This window comes from Vicia villosa, unplaced genomic scaffold (assembly GCF_029867415.1).
Source record: "Vicia villosa cultivar HV-30 ecotype Madison, WI unplaced genomic scaffold, Vvil1.0 ctg.000573F_1_1, whole genome shotgun sequence".
Classification (NCBI taxonomy): domain Eukaryota; kingdom Viridiplantae; phylum Streptophyta; class Magnoliopsida; order Fabales; family Fabaceae; genus Vicia; species Vicia villosa.
In genome coordinates, this window is record NW_026705262.1 from 249,352 (window position 1) to 271,897 (window position 22,546).

The following is a 22,546-nucleotide window of genomic DNA, read 5'->3' on the forward strand; positions in this document are numbered from 1 at the left end:
TCCCATCAATAACAATTTCTCCTCTAAAATCATATCCGCTTAAAGTGCTAGGTAATCTCGTCACAACGTCCGTTGGACTGCCATTTCCATTGTTACGACTATTATTTGTATTCAGTACTGATATACTGTTGTGGCCTGATATTAAATACTCAGTGCAACGTTGGTTGGTGCACTCTTCATAATTATTGTTCCATTTCCTAGTCACATGCAAGTTTTAATTTTTCTTCTCTTGGTCCTAGCAAAGTCATAACATTAAACACAAGGTGCATGCTATAGGGTAGGTGTTCATAAAAGGGTCCAATCCTAATTCATGCACTAGTCAAAACCATTAATTGATTCTCATGCGTGGAATCTTATGCCATCAATCCAATTAAATGGAATGCATGAATAAAATGGCATACAAGTTTTTGTGGGATTCATACCTTTTCCTTTAGGGCGCTCGCCCCACAAGCATTGGGCTGTCCGTCCCTTGTGGTGAGGACACCATTTTCCAACAAGGGCCTCCCGACCAAAATAGCATGGAACCCCGCCACCATTACTCTTTCACTCTCTTGTTTCTTCTCCCTTCTTTTTATAATCTTTCTCCTATTCATTCTCTCACATACTTTCACTTCTCTTATTAGTTACATTTATCCTTCCTTCAAAGACATCATTTCTTACCTCTTCTTCATTTTGCTTACTTTTTAATTCATCAGCTCTACCACCCTTTCATCCTCCTTTCCTACCAAAATCATTGGTACTCTCCATATTTTCTCCATTCCACTATATTACTCCACTTTCCATAACAGCCCACTAAAACAAAGTTATGCCTCCACGAAACCAACCGTTAAACCGAAAAGTACGGCTGGACTTTACCAATGTTACTTTGTGCGATGATGATGGTGGGGAACAAAGGAGAAAATATCTGAAGTTTTATCAACGTTCGGTCATACCCACTAAGTATGTAGATGAAAATTGACTGTTGACACTAGGTATGCTCAACAACATGAGGTGGTTGCTGGATAACACCGGTTTATACCGCCTTTGCACTTAGAGTTTTCCCACCTACGAGCCGCTAGTATTGGAGTTACTAAGCTCCTTCTCTTATGAGTCTCCTCCTGATGAACCTTATCTCACAGGAACTGCACGGTTCAGGATGTTCAATAAGGAACATACGCTGGACTAAGAGACACTTGTAACACCCTTCTAAACCCCGCGGCAATTTAAATAAATATATCAGAGTAAAAACATATACACAAGGGTGCCACAATTATTTAAAATAATTAAATCAACTAAGGTCAAAGTCATGCTTCGTTAGGAAACGGTTCACCAAAACACAATCATGTTTATCACAGCGGAATAAGAAGCAACATCAATATAACCAAATGGAAATATAATCCAACCCAATTAAAATAGAGTATTCTCATAAAACTCTATAACTATCTTCCCCTAGTATTATAAAATCAGAGCATGACCGACACGACCCAATATAAACGGATAAACTCTACGAGTCATCCTCACCAAGCACTAATGCCGCTACTCCTCAATCTGAAAATGACAACATGTAAGGGTGAGTCTCATTCTCAATTTGTAAATATTATGCAATTCATAAGCAACAAGCATCATAATATACCGTTCACCCAATTATACATATTCAGATTCACATCTATTATTCATCAATTCACACAATAATAGATTACAACACAAAACACAAAGATTCATACAATCATTATTGACAAAATGCATATGACTAAACTGACACTATGCATGTGGTACCAAAATTCGTGAATCACATTCACAGGACTTCTCTCTATGATACTGCCCCTTCAAATCGCTCACACCCCACATGGGCACACGACAAACCTTATCGCTCACACCCTCATGGGCACACGATGACTGCTTACTAATCTTCGCACAATGGGAATTAGCCACCAACGATCCACTCATCAACGAGATCCATCATCAAATGCATATGAATGAATGAAACACACATAACATACTTAAAAACATCACCGAATCACGATGAACAACTCATCTCAACACCACATCACCGAATAAGTATGTACATGTTTTCAATATCATTCAAATAGTCATGCATTAATCACAATCATAATAATAATCACAACCATTTCATCATCACATCAAATACATTGTCACACCTATCTCATATGCACACAATGTTCAATTCTCATCAAGTAATTAAATCGAGTTTTAAATAAATAAAGTCGGTCACCGCCCATATTCATCATTCATCATATAAAACATTCAATTACTTGCACTACGCCCAAAACGGCACTAAGAAAGGATTCACGGATCAAAAGATACGTCATTTTAAAGTTTTAGAAAAATTCTCGTTCAGCAAGGTTCGCTCAGCGACGCAAGGCAGAAGCGAATTCCTTCAGACCTCCGCTCAGCGGACCTCTGGCGACGTCAAACAGAAGCGAACTACGTTGGGACCTCCGCTCAGCGGACCCCCTCCGCTCAGCGGACCTGCGATTTCAGCAAACCCCAAGTCTGCGACAGACCCTGCGATTTCACATCCTTTTCACCCAAAACGATTCCAGACATCATATGTAGGCATACAAACATCATACATTCAATCATACACCACAAAACATCATTTAAACTCATTATTAACCAAATAGTTCATACAATTATCATCAATTCAATCCAAATTATAACACCCTAACCTAACATTCCCAAATTATTAATTGAACCAAACCATACATCAATCTACCTATTACCTAAGACCACATAAGAGATACTAAAAGGAAGAGTCCCCCCTTACCTCGATGAATATCTTGAATGCTCTCCTTCCGGTTTCACATTCTTGCCTCTTTCTCTTCTCTTGCCCTTTTCACGTGTTCTTCCTCTTTCTCTTCTGTTGGTTCTTTTCTTATTTTATGAAAATAAAATAAAAATGAATATAACTTAGTAAAAAGGCCTAACCAATAGCACCCCTTTTTTACTAACATCACACCGTAAGCCCAATAGCTCTTACTCCATCATTTTCCAATTAAATCCAAATAAAATACTAAAATTCCAATTATTTAATTTAAATCCAAATTAAATTAATAAACTGAAATTATGGGGTGTTACAACTCTCTCCACTAAAAGAGTTTTCTTCCTTGAAAACATACCTTAGACGAAAAGTTCCGGGTAAGAGTCCTTCATCTGGCTCTCTAACTCCCACGTAACATTTCCCTAGTCGATCCTCAAGATTTATTTGACACAATCCAACAGAAAGCATGTCTCATGCATTCAATCTCAGCTCTTAAGTCGCATTCGACCACCTAAAGGCGTACCACTTGCTATATCTCCAAAAGGTTAATGACAATGAAACGTCAAGGTCCGACCCATACAATACGCCCAATAACTGAATAATATAATTACTCAATCCATGGTATGATCACACCTGATCAACACTGCAGTAATACATACCATCTACCAAACTTACCAACCTTAGACACACTTTTCCATCTGAGCGATAAAATAATACTTACACTTTTCACCAACCGCATCCTTCAAGAAACTCAATAACAATATTCCTCTATCATTGAATTTCAACTATCTGACTCCTCTCAAGTCACACCAGCAATTATCCAACATGTTACATTTCGATTTTGCTACACTATCCTTATTACTGATTACAATCATCATCCCCAATTAGATTTCTTAGTTTTGCCCAATTCCAACTCTCTGTACTCATTCCAACCATCGGAACGAGTACACATGAGTAGTTATAATCACACTCATAAACCTCAATATTCCATTGCTTACAAAATAGCTCAACTGAGTCCCACTCTTCTCCAAGAATTAAATCAACTTCGTCCTTCATAGAGTATAATTCCTCATTATATCTGAAAATCTACAATAACACCTTTCAACAGCACAAAATTATTATAGCATCATATAGTATCAACTCATCGTCTTAACTTCGCCGAATAAATACTCGTTAACTACGTACAACAACAATAACGTATTCATTATCTCGGCAATTATTCAAAAGGGTTCCAATTCTCCGGTACAACATCTTTACATCCACTAGATCATAAATCCAACATATAGATCAATACATGTTCTCTACGTAGGCTCCCGACATATTAACTCCTCACTGCCCATGAGTAGTACTCACAACACAGCTCCACATCACACTTTTGCTGTGCGACTCTGATTACCCGTCTTAAGTCACCGTCCAATATGTCGCACTCTTTCATATTCACTTCTTCATAAGTTCCCACAACATGGTGAGTGATTATTCTCAAGGCTTAGTATTCATCACATCTTATACCATTAAGGTAACAAACAGCTCATCCTATCTATATGATTCCGTCTACTACCAACAAGAGATTTAGGGTGATCAAGTCCTAAATTTGTCAATAGACAGTCGACAACCATATTTAAGTATAAATCGTCGTTACTACATAACAGTGTCCTTTCTGAGTTTGCATCCAAACTCATTAACATCGTCATAGCTTAATAATTCACCTTGAGTCTTTACAACTCGCACACTCCCCTCTCATTGGATCTTGTCGGTGAGACACCAACTTCCAAACATTTTACACAATCCTCTTCATAGTCACTTGGCGTCACACACTTGTTAAGTACTTCCAAACTTCATAATCACTAATATACTCGTACATTACTATTTATCTCGTTCCAAATCAAAATCCTCATCTTAGCAAAAGACCACGATAATATTCATAACTCGTGGTTTTACTCTAAATCCCACGACGTCTTTCGCGTCCAAATATCATTCCACTCGGAATCTCAACAAAGTCTTCCTCACATCAATAGGTGTTAGAAATTCTCTACAATTCTTCTTTTGTACCTGTCGTTGTTTTGTCATCACAAATACGACTTCAACTGTTCTAAAGTTTATTTCACCTTTACTACTAATCCACCCCTCACTTAAAATCCATCGGCACTCAAATCATCTTTATTACCGAACATCTCATCAACTTATTCATCAACAACATATTCTACTCAACTTCGTTTCAAACAATCGCGGTAGTAGGCATTCCTATTCAACAAGTTTCACGTTTCCTTAACCGAGTTTAGAATCTCTCCTCATAGGATCATTCTACTGTATTTATAACCCTCCCATAAGGTAGAACATAATTTTACCTCTTCGTAGGCTCAAACGGCACATTAATCCGACACTCGGAACTCAAGATATGAATTTTCCAACGTCATCCGAAATGCAACATCGACATCATGCAGCGACACTCTAAGCGATATCTCCAAAATCCCTCAAATGGTACACTTAATTTCTAAAATTTCTTCTCAACAAACCTTTTAATTATTCCTTCAATCCGTTCAACTCTGACGCTAACATCCCGTACAGTACCAACAAACAAATCTAGTTCTAAGAACAAGCGTAACCGCAACTTCACCTCTTTCCAACATCATCCTGTCACAGTTAAATATGTTACAGCTGCTGCACCCATTTTCATAACAAAGTTCATCTCGTTAGCTTTCCGATGCTTCAACCGGAACTCGAATCGGACGTCTAGAACTCCAGTTATGAATTTTCGAAGTTTCATAACGATTCAGCAATTTCCTGCGTTTTGCTTACGGAAATTCCGCTCCAAAATTCATCTTACTTAAATCAATCACATTCCAAACAGCCCCTTATCATATCTCTTCGCTTCCAAACTTCTTATAACTCGAGCAACACATCCCATCGCTGAAGTTCGATTTCTGAAGCATCACGACAGCAATCCTCTTTGCAACTTACAACTGAACCTCTTCCGAGACGCAAGGCTACTCAACTGACAACTTCAGAATCCACCAGTAGAGTTGATACATTACAACTTTCTAATTTCCCTCTCCTACAAATAATCATCAATTACATCTAATCACCCTCCTTCAAGATGCTCCAACTTAATTACCAGTCAAGTCTTAATTCTAAGTCACCTTCGATTCGGGAAACAACAACTCCAACAACGCTTGCACTATTGCCAACAACAGCCTACTGAACCAATCATCTTACAACTGAACATAACCGAGAAGCAAAGCTTCTCCCCCACTTTGCTCAAACCAATTCCTGCAATAAAACAAACAAGTACCGACAGTGATTCACTCACATGTCGCGTACCAAGGAATAATACGACGACAGTATTCAACTATCACGCAATTCAACTGACTCGACAATTGGCCGGACGGACCGACCTGCTCTGATACCACTATTGTAACACCCTTCTAAACCCCGCGGAAATTTAAATAAATATATCAGAGTAAAAACATATACACAAGGGTGCCACAATTATTTAAAATAATTAAATCAACTAAGGTCAAAGTCATGCTTCATTAGGAAACGGTTCACCAAAACACAATCATGTTTATCACATCGGAATAAGAAACAACCTCAATATAACCAAATGGAAATATAATCCAACCCAATTAAAATAGAGTATTCTCATAAAGCTCTATAACTATCGTCCCCTAGTGTTACAAAATCAGAGCATGACCGACACGACCCAATATAAACGGATAAACTCTACGAGTCATCCTCACCAAGCACTAATGCCGCTACTCCTCAATCTGAAAAATGACAACATGTAAGGGTGAGTCTCATTCTCAATTAGAAAATATTATGCAATTCATAAGCAACAAGCATCATAATATACCGTTCACCCAATTATACATATTCAGATTCACATCTATTATTCATCAATTCACACAATAATAGATTACAACACAAAACACAGAGATCCATACAATCATGTTATGACAAAATGCATATGACACAACTGACACTATGCATGTGGTACCAAAATTCGTGAATCACATTCACAGGACTTCTCTCTATGATATTGCCCCTTCAAATCGCTCACACCTCACATGGGCACACGACTAACCTCATCGCTCACACCCTCATGGGCACACGATGACTGCTTACTAATCTCCGCACATTGGGAATTAGCCACCAACGATCCACTCATCAACAGGATCCATCATCAAATGCATATGAATGAATGAAACACACATAACATACTTAAAAACATCACTGAATCACGATGAACAACTCATCTCAACACCATATCACCGAATAAGTATGTACATGTTTTCAATATCATTCAAATAGTCATGCATTCATCACAATCATAATAATAATCACAACCATTTCATCATCACATCAAATACATTGTCACACCTATCTCATATGCACACAATGTTCAATTCTCATCAAGTAATTAAATCAAGTTTTAAGGAAATAAAGTCGGCCACCGGCCATATTCATCATTCATCATATAAAACATTCAATTACTTGCACAACGCCCTAAATGGCACTAAGAGAGGATTCACGGATCAAAAGATACGTCATTTTAAAGTTTTAGAAAAATTCTCGTTCAGCAAGGTTCGCTCAGCGACGCAAGGCAGAAGCGAATTCCTTCAGACCTCCGCTCGGCGGACCTCTGGCGACGTCAAACAGAAGCGAACTACGTTGGGACCTCCACTCAGCGGACCCCCTCCGCTCAGCGGACCTGCGATTTCAGCAAATATCAAGTCTGCGACAGACCCTGCGATTTCACATCCTTTTCACCCAAAACGATTCCAGACATCATATACAGGCATACAAACATCATACATTCAATCATACACCACAAAACATCATTTAAACTCATTATTAACCACATAGTTCACACAATTATCATCAATTCAATCCAAATTATAACACCCTAACCTAACAATCCCAATGTCTAATTGAACAAAACCATACATCAATCTACCTATTACCTAAGACCACATAAGAGATACTAAAAGGAAGAGTCCCCCCTTACCTCGATGAATATCTTGAATGCTCTCCTTCCGGTTTCACATTCTTGCCTCTTTCTCTTCTGTTGCCCTTTTCACGTGTTCCTCCTCTTTCTCTTCTCTTGGTTCTTTTCTTATTTTATGAAAATAAAATAAAAATGAATATAACTTAGTAAAAAGGCCTAACCAATAGCACCCCTCTTTTACTAACATCACACCGTAAGCCCAATAGCTCTTACTCCATCATTTTCCAATTAAAACCAAATAAAATACTAAAATTCCAATTATTTAATTTAAATCCAAATTAAATTAATAAACTGAAATTATGGGGTGTTACAACTCTCCCCACTAAAAGAGTTTTCTTCCTCGAAAACATACCTTAGACGAAAAGTTCCGGGTAAGAGTTGTAACGCCCCAGATTGCTTTCGGGATGATCGACTAACCCCACAAACCAACACGAGTCTTTTCAGCATGGAACACCTGAGGCCAAAGTGGGCAATGGTGGTCGACACATCGGAATGAGAGGGATTCTGAGGCTGTGCAGGTATGGGACTGCATGGTTGAAGGAAAGCTTATAAGGATTAATGGGTACTACCTATACTAACAAGATGCATCTTCTTTTCGGGAGCCCATTCCGTAAGAACTCCACAGTTAAGCGTGCTTGACTTGGAGTAGTATTGGGATGGGTGACCTTCTGGGAAGTTTCCCGGAAAGCGTGCAAGTGAGTGTCAAAGCATGCTGAAAAGACCCGTGTTGGTTTGTGGGGTCAGTCGATCATCCCGAAAGCAATCTGGGGCGTTACAAATGGTATCAGAGCCAGACCTCTCCCAGTACGATGTGGTTCGAGGACGAACCATGCGGAAGCTGGTGGGCATGTAACACCCGAGACCGAAGAAGTCGAGGGGTGGTTGCACCGCATGGAACACCTGAGGCCAAAGTGGGCAATGGTGGTCGACACATCGGAATGAGAGGGATTCTGAGGCTGTGCAGGTATGTGACTGCATGGTTGAAGGAAAGCTTATAAGGATTGATGGGTACTACCTATACTAACAAGATGCATCTTCTTTTCGGGAGCCCATTCCGTAAGAACTCCACAGTTAAGCGTGCTTGACTTGGAGTAGTATTGGGATGGGTGACCTTCTGGGAAGTTTCCCGGAAAGCGTGCAAGTGAGGTCAAAGCATGCTGAAAAGACCCGTGTTGGTTTGTGGGGTCAGTCGATCATCCCGAAAGCAATCTGGGGCGTTACAAGAGTCCTTCATCTGGCTCTCTAACTCCCACGTAACATTTCCCTAGTCGATCCTCAAGATTCATTTGACACAATCCAACAGAAAGCATGTCTCATGCATTCAATCTTAGCTCTTAAGTCGCCTTCGACCACCTAAAGGCGTACCACTTGCTATATCTCGAAAAGGTTAACGACAATGAAATGTCAAGGTCCGGCCCATACAATACGCCCAATAAATGAATAATATAATTACTCAATCCATGATATGATCACACCAGATCAACACTGCAGTAATGCATACCATCTACCGAACTTACCAACCTTAGACACACTTTTCCATCTGAGCGATAAAATAATACTTACACTTTTCACCAACCGCTTCCTTCAAGAAACTCAATAACAATATTCCTCTATCATTAAATTTCAACTATCTGACTCCTCTCAAGTCACACCAGCAATTATCCAACATGTTACATTCCGATTTTGCGGCATTATCCTTATTACTCATTACAATCATCATCCCCAATTAGATTTCTTAGTTTTGCCCAATTACAAATCTCTGTACTCATTCGTTTAAAATCCTCCTTTACCATACATGGTACTAATTTACCACTTAGCAATACTTATACTCATTCAATAACAAATTCCTGAGTTACTACATCTATTAAGACATTCCAACCATCGGAACGAGTACACATGAGTAGTTATAATCACACTCATAAACCTCAATATACCATTGCTTACAAAATAGCTCAACTGAGTCCCACTCTTCTCCAAGAATTAAATCAACTTCGTCCTTCATAGAGTATAATTCCTCATTATATCTGAAAATCTACAATAACACCTTTCAACAGCACAAAATTATTATAGCATCATATAGTATCAACTCATCGTCTTAACTTCGCCGAATACATACTCGTTAACTACGTACAACCACAATAACATATTCATCATCTCGGCAATTATTCAAAAGGGTTCCTATTCTCCGGTACAACATCTTTACATCCACTAGATCATAAATCCAACATATAGATCAATACATGTTCTCTACGTAGGCTCCCGACATATTAACTCTTCACTGCCCACGAGTAGTACTCACAACACAGCTCCACATCACACTTTTGCTGTGCGACTCTGATTACCCGTCTTAAGTCACCGTCCAATATGTTGCACTCTTTCAAATTCACTTCTTCATAAGTTCCCACAACATGGTGAGTGATTATTCTCAAGGCTTAGTATTCATCACATCTTATACCATTAAGGTAACAAACAGCTCATCCTATCTATATGATTCCGTCTACTACCAACAAGAGATTTAGGGTGATCAAGTCCTAAATTTGTCAATAGACAGTCGACAACCATATTTAAGCATAAATCGTCGTTACTACATAATAGTGTCCTTTCTGAGTTTGCATCCAAACTCATTAACATCGTCATAGCCTAATAATTCACCTTGAGTCTTTACAACTCGCACACTCCCCTCTCATTGGATCTTGTCGGTGAGACACCAACTTCCAAACATTTTACACAATCCTCTTCATAGTCACTTAGCGTCACATACTTGTTAAGTACTTCCAAACTTCATAATCACTAATATACTCGTACATTACTATTCATCTCGTTCCAAATCAAAATCCTCATCTTAGCAAAAGACCGCGATAATATTCATAACTCGTGGTTTTACTCTAAATCCCACGACGTCTTTCGCGTCCAAATATCATTCCACTCGGAATCTCAACAAAGTCTTCCTCACATCAATAGGTGTTAGAAATTCTCTACAATTCTTCTTTTATACCTGTCGTTGTTTTGTCATCACAAATACGGCTTCAACTGTTCTAAAGTTTATTTCACCTTTACTACTAATCCACCCCTCACTTAAACATACACCACAAAACATCATTTAAACTCATTATTAACCAAATAGTTCACACAATTATCATCAATTCAATCCAAATTATAACACCCTAACCTAACAATCCCAATGTCTAATTGAACCAAACCATACATCAATCTACCTATTACCTAAGACCACATAAGAGATACTAAAAGGAAGAGTCCCCCCTTACCTCGATGAATCTCTTGAATGCTCTCCTTCCGGTTTCACGTTCTTGCCTCTTTCTCTTCTCTTGCCCTTTTCATGTGTTCTTCCTCTTTCTCTTCTCTTGGTTCTTTTCTTATTTTATGAAAATAAAATAAAAATGAATATAACTTAGTAAAAAGGCCTAACCAATAGCACCCCTCTTTTACTAACATCACACCATAATCCCAATAGCTCTTACTCCATCATTTTCCAATTAAATCCAAATAAAATACTAAAATTCCAATTATTTAATTTAAATCCAAATTAAATTAATAAACTGAAATTATGGGGTGTTACAACACTGGTCGAGATGTGGCATTTTACGGGAGGGGAAAATGTGAAGTATTGAGCACACATAAACGAGGTACCGTGGGAAATAGTAGGATTCAATCTTTGGAGGGATCTAACCGGGGATACAACGGAAGATTGGAAGGATCTCTATTCTTCTCATATTCACAATCCGGTTATACGTTATTTCCATCGCACATTGGGCAACATTATCTTCGGTCGAATCAATAATCATAAGGTAAATCAGAGAGAGTTATTTATTATCTTCTGCGTATTAAGCGGGGAGTGGGTCAATGCTGCTCCATTTCTGTTGGCACACTTTCATTCTGCTGTGACGGCAAAAGCATCAAATCCTTTTTGTTTTGTGGGTATCATCACTGCAATAACTCTCGCCATGGGGAAAGTCGTTGAGCTTGCTACCCTTGGGAATTTGAGTTTGCCAGCACAAGCTCTCGACATCAACTACTTCTCGGACTCACGTTTGATTTCTCCGAGGGAGGATGGCATGTATAATCTGGTGGTAAATTGAGAAAAAGTGGAAAGTGTCATTTTGCCTTGTCCTAATCGCATTAATGTGCGAGACATGAGATTGTGGATTTATGATCTGGATGCACCGGCTCCTGGCGTAAACGTGCAAGGAAATCAAGGTGAGAATAAAAATGCTGGGGTTGATGAAATGGAACAGGAATTGGAGAAGGAATCCCCCAGCCAGATAGTCCTCCACCTGCTGCTCAAGTGCCTCTCGTACCTGTTCATCAACCAGTCACGCTGGACGCCATTTATGCTGCCATCATGCAACAAAATGAGGTGTCAAATCAACGTCACCAAAGGCTCAAATTGTGCCAAGATGAGATGATGAAAATGGTCCAACAAGTCTAGAGGGATCAGCACGATTATGCCTACTAGAATGACTATTATCATCAAGCGGCAGCCGAACGAATGTCGGGGTTAAGTGATGAAATGCACGCCTTGGCACTTCATGTGAATGACGTTCGTGACTACTTTTATCATGCAGACGAGCCACCTACCCAGCCTGGAGCTGCTAGGCGTGGACGAGTACGGATGCGAGGTCGTGGAAGAGCACGCAGGCAGAATATCGAGTAGTGGTTATTTTCCTGCTTTTATTTTATTGCAACACTAATGTAATGCTTCATCTTCATCCATCGAATATTATAACATTAGAGTTACAAAGTTTCCATCTTAGCACTAGATGCTACTCTTCCAACTTCGCTTGCATTGTCTTTATTAGTAGCACGCTGAACCACAATTCATTAACTGATCGCATCCAGAAACGGGTCTTCTCCCCCACTTTGTTCAAACTAACTCCTGCAACAAACGGTTAGAAAACAAACAAGTACCGACAGTGTTCCACACATATGTTGCGTACTATTGAATAACATGCTGACAGTATTCAACAGTCGCACAACTTAACATACTCGACAACTTGGCCGAACGGACCGACCTGCTCTGATACCACTAATGTAACACCCCAATTCTACCTAATAATTTATTCAAAAATTAGAGTATAAAAATTCCAAGCACACACATGGGACTCCCCTCATGAACAGGGGGCCCGCCCCACCTACTAGGGCCGCCCGCCCCACCTAATGTGTGGGGTCTTCCCCCATTTTCCACTAAGGGACGTCCGTCCCACCAAATATGACCCCCGTCCCTTAATTTTTTTTCTTCTCTTTCCAGACTCACGTTTCATTCTGATTCCTCTTCATTACTCAACCAAGAAACACATTCAATTTCATAATATTCATCACTACAACATCACAGATTTATTTTTAGCACAAAAAATTGTTCATCGATCACAATTTCAATACATTCCAAAATCACAGACAACACAGGCCAAATAATAATCACATAGCAACAAATTTTTACACACAATTTCCAGAAACAACAACACAACAATACCACACATATCGGAATTTAAACCGAAACATATAGATAATATTAATTCCCTAAATCCCACATACGATTTATCATGTCCCCGTTTATAGAGCAAGAACCTCACCCTTACCTTTGGATCGAAGGTCGCTCTAATTTTGTTCCAGTTGAAACCCCAAAAATTGTTCTGCTAAGCTTTTTGCCCGAACTCTCTTCTTCTCCTAATTCCTTTCTTTGTTATTGCTATTCCTCAAGGTGCCTCAAAATTATGTTTTTTCTGGTTTTTGGAAACCTAAGAGATACAACTACCTCACTATTTCTAATTGGGCCTAATCAAAATTATGCACGTACATTGCTCACACTTAGCCCATTTAACTATAGTATACCTCATAATATTTTATGTCTCAATTACTCGGTTAATTTAATTAATCAGAATACTTCCCAAATGCCAAATATTATTCGACTAATATTTTTAATACTAAAAATATTAAAATTCACTATTAAGTCTCGACCCGCTATTCCGTTAAAATACCGACTCGATCGCTCAAAACGTGCCAAAACTCGCTAGATACTAAAATAATCCAAGTTAAATAATAAATCGTAATACAGGTGTTACACGATGTCCTAGGTTATTCATAACAATGATTCATTCCCTTCTAGTTTATTTTGATAAGCATCAACTTGTTTACTAATTCGGAGTCATCGTCATCAATATCAACATCATTATTATTTGATGATTATTATGACGACAGTTATGATGATGAATCTGAATTAGTCAACAAATTGATGTTTTTCAAAATAAATAGAAGAAAAGGAATTGTTGCTATGAAGAACTTAGGTTATTGAATCATATTCTCTATGTTAAAGAGCGACATATGAATTACGAGATCTAAGAAATTCGAAAAACAGTGATTTGTTTAAGTTATTTTTCAAGAATAATATAAGTTTTCAGATTATTATCTTTTACATCAACTTGATTGGATGTATATGTTCAGTGAGGTGTAGGAAAAAACAAACAATACATATATTTTATAATAAACCCATGTATAAATACCATAACAATTATTTTTTATAATCGTGGTGAAATATTAATTTTTATTCTAATTAAATTGTAATTGTTGGATCTTGAACTCATGACCATTAAATATATAAATGTTATTGTGGGAAATAACATATCAACAACATATAACAATCGTTGTGATATATATATATATATATATATATATATATATATATATATATATATATATATATATATATATATATATATATATATATATATATATATATATATATATATATATATATATATATATATCACAACGATTATTATAGATGACTGTTGTGATATGTAGCACGCTTCCTATATTATCACCACAGTCACACCCGTAATTAAAAACAACATACTTACAATCACACGTTACTTAACAACGAACCTATGACTATTATGATATGCATTTCACAACTATGTGAATCGGGATTCTCGTAATAGTGAATTTTATGTATTCAATGCCATAATATTATCATTGTAAAAAATAGATGACAATTTAAGGAAGAGATTAAGTCATGTAACTAAAATTATGGGAACTAAAAATAGAAAATCAAAATTGCATACGAAGTATTAAAAAAATAAAATTATGTCTTATATCATTTTAAGCATTTCTCTCTCAACAAGACATTTTTTAAAAGCAAATCATACCAGTAATTTTATTTTTTGTAATATACTTTTTGAAAATGTTAGGAAACTATATTGTTTATTTCTAGAATAATTATCAAAAACAGAATTGCCAAGTAATGTAACATTTCTTAGCAATGTTATTATAAACAAATTTCGATTCGACATTAATATTCCATCACATCGCATCATTTTTCACTATAAGCTCTTGTCCTATACATGAAGCATCCCAACATATAAAGTTGCATAATATATGAAGAATATTGATAGTTTTTTCTCTCCCGTCTTTTTTTTCCTTTGTCCAAACAAGATGTCGACTCACATGAAGCTCTGGTTACTTGTTTCACCTGCGCCACTACTATTCAAATGTATGAAAAATCAGATTCATCATCGAATTCTGAAGTGATTAAAAATTAACATTTGAAACAAGTAAGATTAGGAAAATAAAAGTCACCTCTTGCGCTTGGTTTTGGAGCCAGTGGAAGATGAGGGATTAGTGTGCCAATTCCTTTTTCTTTGATTAATGAACCAGTTGTTTATTTGCTTTAACTGAAGTCCTGTTTCCTGGACCAACCTTGCTTTGTCTTCTTCCTGGAAGTACATTCACGAGTTGAATATGATTAGCATTCATGGAAGAGACAATTGGCCAGCAATATCAAGGTTGCGTAGATGAGTTCTTAATTAGTTAGGTGTATTAATTGGGACATAACATTAGCACACTATCAGCTCATTAGTCATGCTTGTCTCCTTGGTCAGTACTACTAGTTTGTACTGAAAAAATAGAGGCTAAAGCTAAATAGAGGCCTCAAGTCACTTTGCAAATTCAAATGAAAAAAATATTAATTTATGTTCTAACACAAATTGAAAATTTTTATGTAGAATTTTTATTTTGTAAAGTATGGATTAACATTACTAAAAATTTACAGTTTTTTTCAATATAATTTATTTTATCATCTAAGAGAAGAAGCATATTTCAAAAAAAATTATGAGGGTATAAATCATATTCTAATCACTTCATCACTTTCATACTGTAATGGGTTATTAAAAAATAAGTTATATTAAAAAATAATGAATTTTTAAAATGTTTAGGTATATATTTTATATAAATTGTATCGTGTAGTTTTTCTTTTCTTCTCTTGACAAAATGTGTTGTACTTATAGCTTACTAATACTTCTATATTTAAGACCATCTTAAAATTTTAAATATAGTTAATTAAATACTACATCTTTAAAATCTTGTGTTATAATATATCTTACATATGTACCTTCGAAAAAAGCCATGTTTATATTCATTTCTATTTCTTACATTAATTAGAATTAAAAAGTTATTAATCTAGAAACATTGATACAGTTGTAATGTATTACTTTGTCTCAGCTCCGCATTTTCAAAAGAAAGAGATCTTGTAATTCAGAACTTATTATGAAAAATAAATAAAATCTAACTAAATATTGTTTAGACTAGGATTCAAAGTCAAAAACATTCAAAACAATTCATCTTTAACGAATATTGTTAACAACTTTAGTCCAACTACTTGGTTAATAGTATACTATGAAGTAATAAAATATTCCTTCATTTTAAAAAATATATTTTTTATTAATTACTCTTATTAATTAATCATTTATAAATAAATACTAAAAGTAGGTAAGAAAACAATATTAATTTAAGAGTTTCAAATAACATATTTAACATTAGATTCAAATTAGTTTGAAGTAAACTTTTTTTGTTAAGACCAAAATGATTAAAGAACGGTGAGGTAAAATTTTAATAACTTGTAATAAATCTTAAGTTTATACCGATTTAATAAAATATAAAATAATGTTATTTCAAATTTTAAACTAAATATGGACTTCCAAAATGAGAAAAAAATATAATATTACATTACATCTTTTTTCCTATTTTATATTATAAAATTTATTACGTATTTTACTAACAAAAATAAGAGTTTATATTTAGATTTTTCTAAGGTTGATATTAGAATGTCCCATTAAAATAATATCATGTTATTTTAATTTCACACAAAAAATAAAATATGTTGCAAAGAATAACTTAGACAATATCATTCAACAAACATTCAAATAAAAACTTACAGTAGGATAAGGCCATTTTGAGTGGGACTGCCACCAAGCTTTCAAAAGGGAGGTGGTGTCACCAGGGAGCTTTCCCGCTCTTCTCTTTCGTAGAATTTCTTCTCTTATGTCCACAATCTTACTCTTGTAACCCTGATTCAAATACAGAAATAAATTTAATCCAATCTTTCAAAGTAACAACATTTACTAGGGTTGCATTGCATGTTAAAGTTTACCTGTTTTAGCTCATGTTTTAACTCCTGCCTCACACGTTCCATTAGAGATCTTTCACTTTCAGTAGGAACAAGTGGACCAAAGCTGAGACTATCACCGCCATCAAGGCTTCCTTCGTATAAATTTGCATTGCTCTCTGCTTGATCATCTTCATCGTCTGACATTGTTGCACCAGTTCCTTCTCCTGGAGATACACCTGTTCATGCATGCACCATTTATTGCTTCATCATTTTTATTCCTAATAGTCAGTCTTCAATCTATTCATTTTCATTAATAATGGATATAACTTCTACATTGCAAAATTTGTACAATTGTTGTAAATTATCTTACCAGTCAAGCTTTGTAGAGACTGTTCCAATTCCCAACAAGCCATAACAGCTTCCATGGCATGAACACGGACATGCTGTTGCAATTGTTCTTTAAAAGCACAAAGCAGGAGAACATAATGTGTCTGCAACAAATATATTGAGAGCAAAACATTTAGGCTATGTTTGGGAGTTTGGAGGGGAGGGGAGGGGAAGGCTTCTAAAAATAAAATTTTAAAAAAATATAGGAAAATATTTGACATTTTTGGAAAAGATGATTTTCTTTAGAATGATAAAAGAGTCATTATCATTAATAAATTTTTAATTTTCAGAATAGTATAACAACCTAAAACATATTTGGAAAATTTATGTAAGCCATTCAAAACCCTCCAAAACCCTGCTACAATACAATTTTTGAGTTCCCCCATTTAATGGGGTTTTTGGTGTTATGAATAAACTCAAACCCTCCAAAACCCTCCTACCCAAAATCTTTTTATCATTTTCACCCAATTCTTCCTATTTTTCAAAGCCCTCCCCTCCCTTCTCCTCCAAACTCCCAAACATAGCCTTAAGTTAAGGAGCATAAAATATTTGAGATACATTAATTTTTCTTCAAAAGTAAACTCAACCATGGAACTGGGTCTACTTGAGGAGATTAGTATTATTATACATGTATTTTTTTCTTTATATCTCCTTTGTTATGTGTTGTATTGAATTAAATATAAGCAAAGAAAGTTGTATATTTGTTCAAATTACACCAAGTATATTCAACTTTTTGTTTTATATTTAAAACCAAAAAGAGTAATATGGATTAGATTAAAATATATAATTGGTTGTTGTACCAATACATATTAATGATATGATTGGTTGGACTTCGATATTATAAACGACAAGGACGGAATTATCCACTTCTTGCAACATGAAGGAATGATCATAAGAGGACAGATATGTAAAATATGCAACTCCATGAAGTGTTTGTTTATAAAAAAGCTAACGTAGCCATTAATAAGCTAGACAATGATGCTTCCATCAATGCAAACACAACCATTAAGAAATCAAAAGTGAAAAACATTTAACAACAAACACAGTTTTCTGAATCATAAAGGTTTCAGGTCAGGTAAAAAAGAACACAAAGTTGATCACTGTAAATATTATCACAAGTTTGATTAAGATGTGAGAAGAAAAGGTAGATTGGGAAACTCACAGCTGCAGCATCCTAAGTTAGACTCATTTAATGACTCTCTTTTTCTTACAAGAAAAAAAATCAGATTCATTTATTCACTACTAGCTACTAGCTAGATTTACTGAGGTCCAAAATTTATTTTTAAACTATGAAAATAAAAAGAATGTTACTACTTTTTCCACCATCATCTTTTTCTTTTTCTTTATATTTAATTCTGCAACAAGCACCTACTACAATTATGTAACTGTAATTCTACCCTAATCAACACCGCCCCTTTACTGTTCTTTAAAGTCTAAACAACAACAAACCCCGGAAAAGCAGGAAAGGAAGATCCAATTTTCACATAATTAGAGTAAAATATATATTTCAATTAAAAAACTAAAGAAACAAAAGCACCTAAATCTAGACTAAATACATAAACTTTAGTATAACCATAGCATAATAACAAGCATAGTTTTAAAAAACAACAAAGTTCTCTAAGAAATAAATTATGGTTAGTTCTCTAACGACCGCAATCAATATTGCAACATTTATATTAATAAAAAATCACCAAAGCTTCTACCCGACTGCAGCCGTTTTTTAAAACCTTATGAACAAGTTATTAAAATCACAAAGCAGCTTAATTATAAACCTAACATTGTTTATTGCACTATTGCTATTCCACACAGTTGGTAAATTAGGTTAGGAGCAACAACAATAAAGAAACAAAGACAAAAATAAAAATCAAATCATTCAAATCCATCATTGAAAAGTAGATTAAAGTATTGTGATAGTGGGACAATTGAGATTAATAGAATAAAATTTGCATGTATAAGAAGATATATATTATATTTATATGATTGATGTTAAATGATAATAGTAACAAAATTAGGTTTGAGTTGTTGTAACTTGTAACTAACCATGAATTGATCAAGCTCCTTCTCATCCACAACACCATTAGCAAGCGAAGAGTACTTCTCCACCACACGCTGCGACTGCTGAAGCTGCGCATCGATCCGAGGAAGCTGATCGACCGGAGTCGCGATTCGCAAACACGAGACATGAGCAGAAAGAAGCTGATCGTAGAGAGGATGTCCAAGAATATCTGCTTTGTATTGTGATAACTCTTCCGATTCTATGTTGCTGCTTTCGGTCCGGTTTCGATCTCGGCTTTTCTCCATCATGTGAATTCCTCTTCCGTCGTCGTTTTGCGATGTGTCTGGTTGCAAGTGGAGGAAATTCTGTTGCCGTAGGTTTACGGCGTTGTTGAGCCAATTCGGCGCTGATCCAGCTCCGGCGCCGGTGAACGGAAGTAGCCTTTGCATGTCGCGGCTTTGATTTAGCTGTTGCTCTTCCGTGAATGGCTGGAAGTTGATTTCGTGTGAGAGATGGTCGTGATGAAAAGCCATTTTGCTTAATTAATCGCTTTTTTATTTCTACTGCGAAATTTGATTGGATGTCATGACGGTGAGACGTGGAAACTTTGGCGGAAAAAATTAGGGTTGAGAATTTTGGTGGAAAATCACGGTGAGAATTGAGGAGTAGAAGGAAGAAGAGGTGTGGAAAAGCACTTTTTAATGGGAGAAGACTTTTTGAAAGAGGATGACACGAAAATCGAGGGCTATTAGAGTGGGAAGGAATCTAAAGGTTGGGATTGGTGATAACGTGCAAGGGTTTGTGGGGCTACCTTATTGGAGATTTTCATGTCATGTCATTGTAATAAGACAAACATTTATCAATGATACTCGACTATGGTTTATTTTTAATTATGCCAATCAACAACTACTAAGTGCATTAATAAAAATGTTTTGTGTGCATTTAATTTAATGCCAACATGTAGTTTTATGACACGTGTTAAAAAAATTATAAATGAAAAGTTTATATTAGAAAATATAAAAAAATTAATTTTGTAAATTTAATAAAATAAGTGAATAATTTTCTAAAACAGTATTTTTACAATTAGTTCTTAATATCTGTTCTGAAGGGATTGGGTCATATGCAAATCTATTGAAGCCTAATTTTTTTTTTTTTTTGAGTGAGAGATATTTAGTGGCTTATCAAATTCTTTTACAAAGTTATCAGATCAAAATAAATGTTTGGTGAATGGAGAATAAATATTTTAGTTCCAAATTATAAAAACAAGTGGATTATACAAAATTGTGTAAATTATAAAGAATTAAACTTATTAGTCATGTTATGAGAAAGAGTGATTGAATAAAGACTAAAAAAAGACTCATTATTAAAAATCAACTTGATTAATTTTATGCTCGAGAGTTCAATTATGCAAACAATTTATCTACTAAGACATGTGATGGAACAGTATCGAATGTACCAACAATACTTGCATTTAATTTTCATTGACTTAGTTAGATATAACTGTAAATGTTAGAAAATGTAGAGGTTTTATTTTGTAATCCCTACAGATGAATGACTTAGGATTGCCAATATTCGAGTTATTCAAGATATGGATTAAGAGGTATTGAGAAGTGTGTGTATATATAAATGGTTTATAAACATATAATTTTCTCATTACAATATGATTGCATAAAGGTTTAATCATAAGTCCTTACCTTTATAATTATTTTATTTTTGATGTACTCATAGAACACATGCAAAAGTTAGTAAGGAAATGTATGTTTTGCATTTGCAAATGATATATATAACCATACTTTAAGAGTGAGAGGTTGGAGAAATAAAAGGTGCCGTCAAATTCAAGTTAGATAATTGAAATGGAGTAGGGTCTCGGAGATTTTTTATGATACAAAAGTATCATTGAAGTCGAAGAAAAAATCTAATCAAACATTTGTAAAACTTAGAATGTTATACATGACAAAATATTAGGTTATTAAGAATCAACGTGAAAACAAAATAAGAGAAGTAGAGATAAGACGATAAAATATTTTGAGAGAGAGAGAGAGAGAGAGAGAGAGAGAGAGAGTTATTATCTATAGTGGAAATATAAAATGTAAACTTATGTGATCTGGACATGTAGAAAGAAAATTGTAGATTTTATTGTAAGAAAACTATGATGAATAGTAATTAAACAACCATAAATAAAATAAGAATTAGAAAAATTATTAGATAAAAAAACCAAAATTTCTTTCTAGATTTAGGAGTTGGATAAGAAAATGGTTTTTGATAAATATTATGAATGAATTTGTTCATATATTTGACTTCATTTAGTGTGATAAATCTTGATTGTTGTTATGTATTATCATTATTACTATATATAAGACATCAATAATTAAATCAATAATTAAACAAATGTGATACTATTAAATTTGTTAATAATTAATATAGTTTTTATTGAAAGGAATGGTATAAAAGTTGTTGTATTTTATTCCTCAGCTCTAGGCTGGTATATATAATGGTGGCTGATATATATAATGGTAATACAATAATGATATTAATTCTTTCCTTAATGGAGAATAAAGGGAAATAATACAAATAGAAATAATATATTCCAACACCCCCCTCAAGTTGGTGCATAGATATCTATCATGCCCAACTTGTCAATCAAATGCTCAAAGGTTGGTCTTGCCAAACTTTTGGTAAGGATATCTGCAGTTTGCTGATTTGAAGTCACAAAAGGGAGACATATGATTCCAGCATCTAACTTCTCTTTTATGAAGTGTCGATCAATCTCAATATGTTTGGTTTTGTCATGTTGAACTAGGTTATGAGCTATGCTAATGGCAGCTTTACTGTCAGAGTATAATTTTAATGGAAGCTCAATTTTCATCTTAAGTTCTTCTAGGACTCTAAGGATCCATAACCCTACACAAATACCTTGAGACATAGCTCTAAACTCAGCTTCTGCACTACTTCTTGCTACAACTCCTTGTTTCTTGCTCCTCCATGTCACAAGATTACCCC

At 35.2% G+C, this 22,546-nt stretch overlaps 1 protein-coding gene across 2 annotated transcripts; it reads right to left on the reverse strand.

Moving 5' to 3' along the window:
- Positions 1 to 14,996: 14,996 nt before the first annotated feature.
- LOC131629508 (homeobox protein knotted-1-like 3) lies at positions 14,997 to 20,339 on the reverse strand. Of its 2 annotated transcripts, none has more exons than XM_058900291.1 (6): positions 19,591 to 20,339; positions 17,534 to 17,654; positions 17,206 to 17,399; positions 16,991 to 17,122; positions 15,357 to 15,493; positions 14,997 to 15,257 (listed from the first exon to the last, which is right to left on the reverse strand). In XM_058900291.1, exons 1-6 carry the CDS (start codon positions 20,077 to 20,079, stop codon positions 15,221 to 15,223), a joined length of 1,110 nt encoding a protein of 369 aa, XP_058756274.1. In that variant the 5' UTR covers positions 20,080 to 20,339; the 3' UTR covers positions 14,997 to 15,220. The 2 variants fall into 2 exon arrangements, with proteins under 2 accessions (XP_058756274.1, XP_058756273.1); XM_058900290.1 differs by having other exon boundaries at positions 14,997 to 15,260; positions 19,591 to 20,337.
- Positions 20,340 to 22,546: the final 2,207 nt, after the last annotated feature.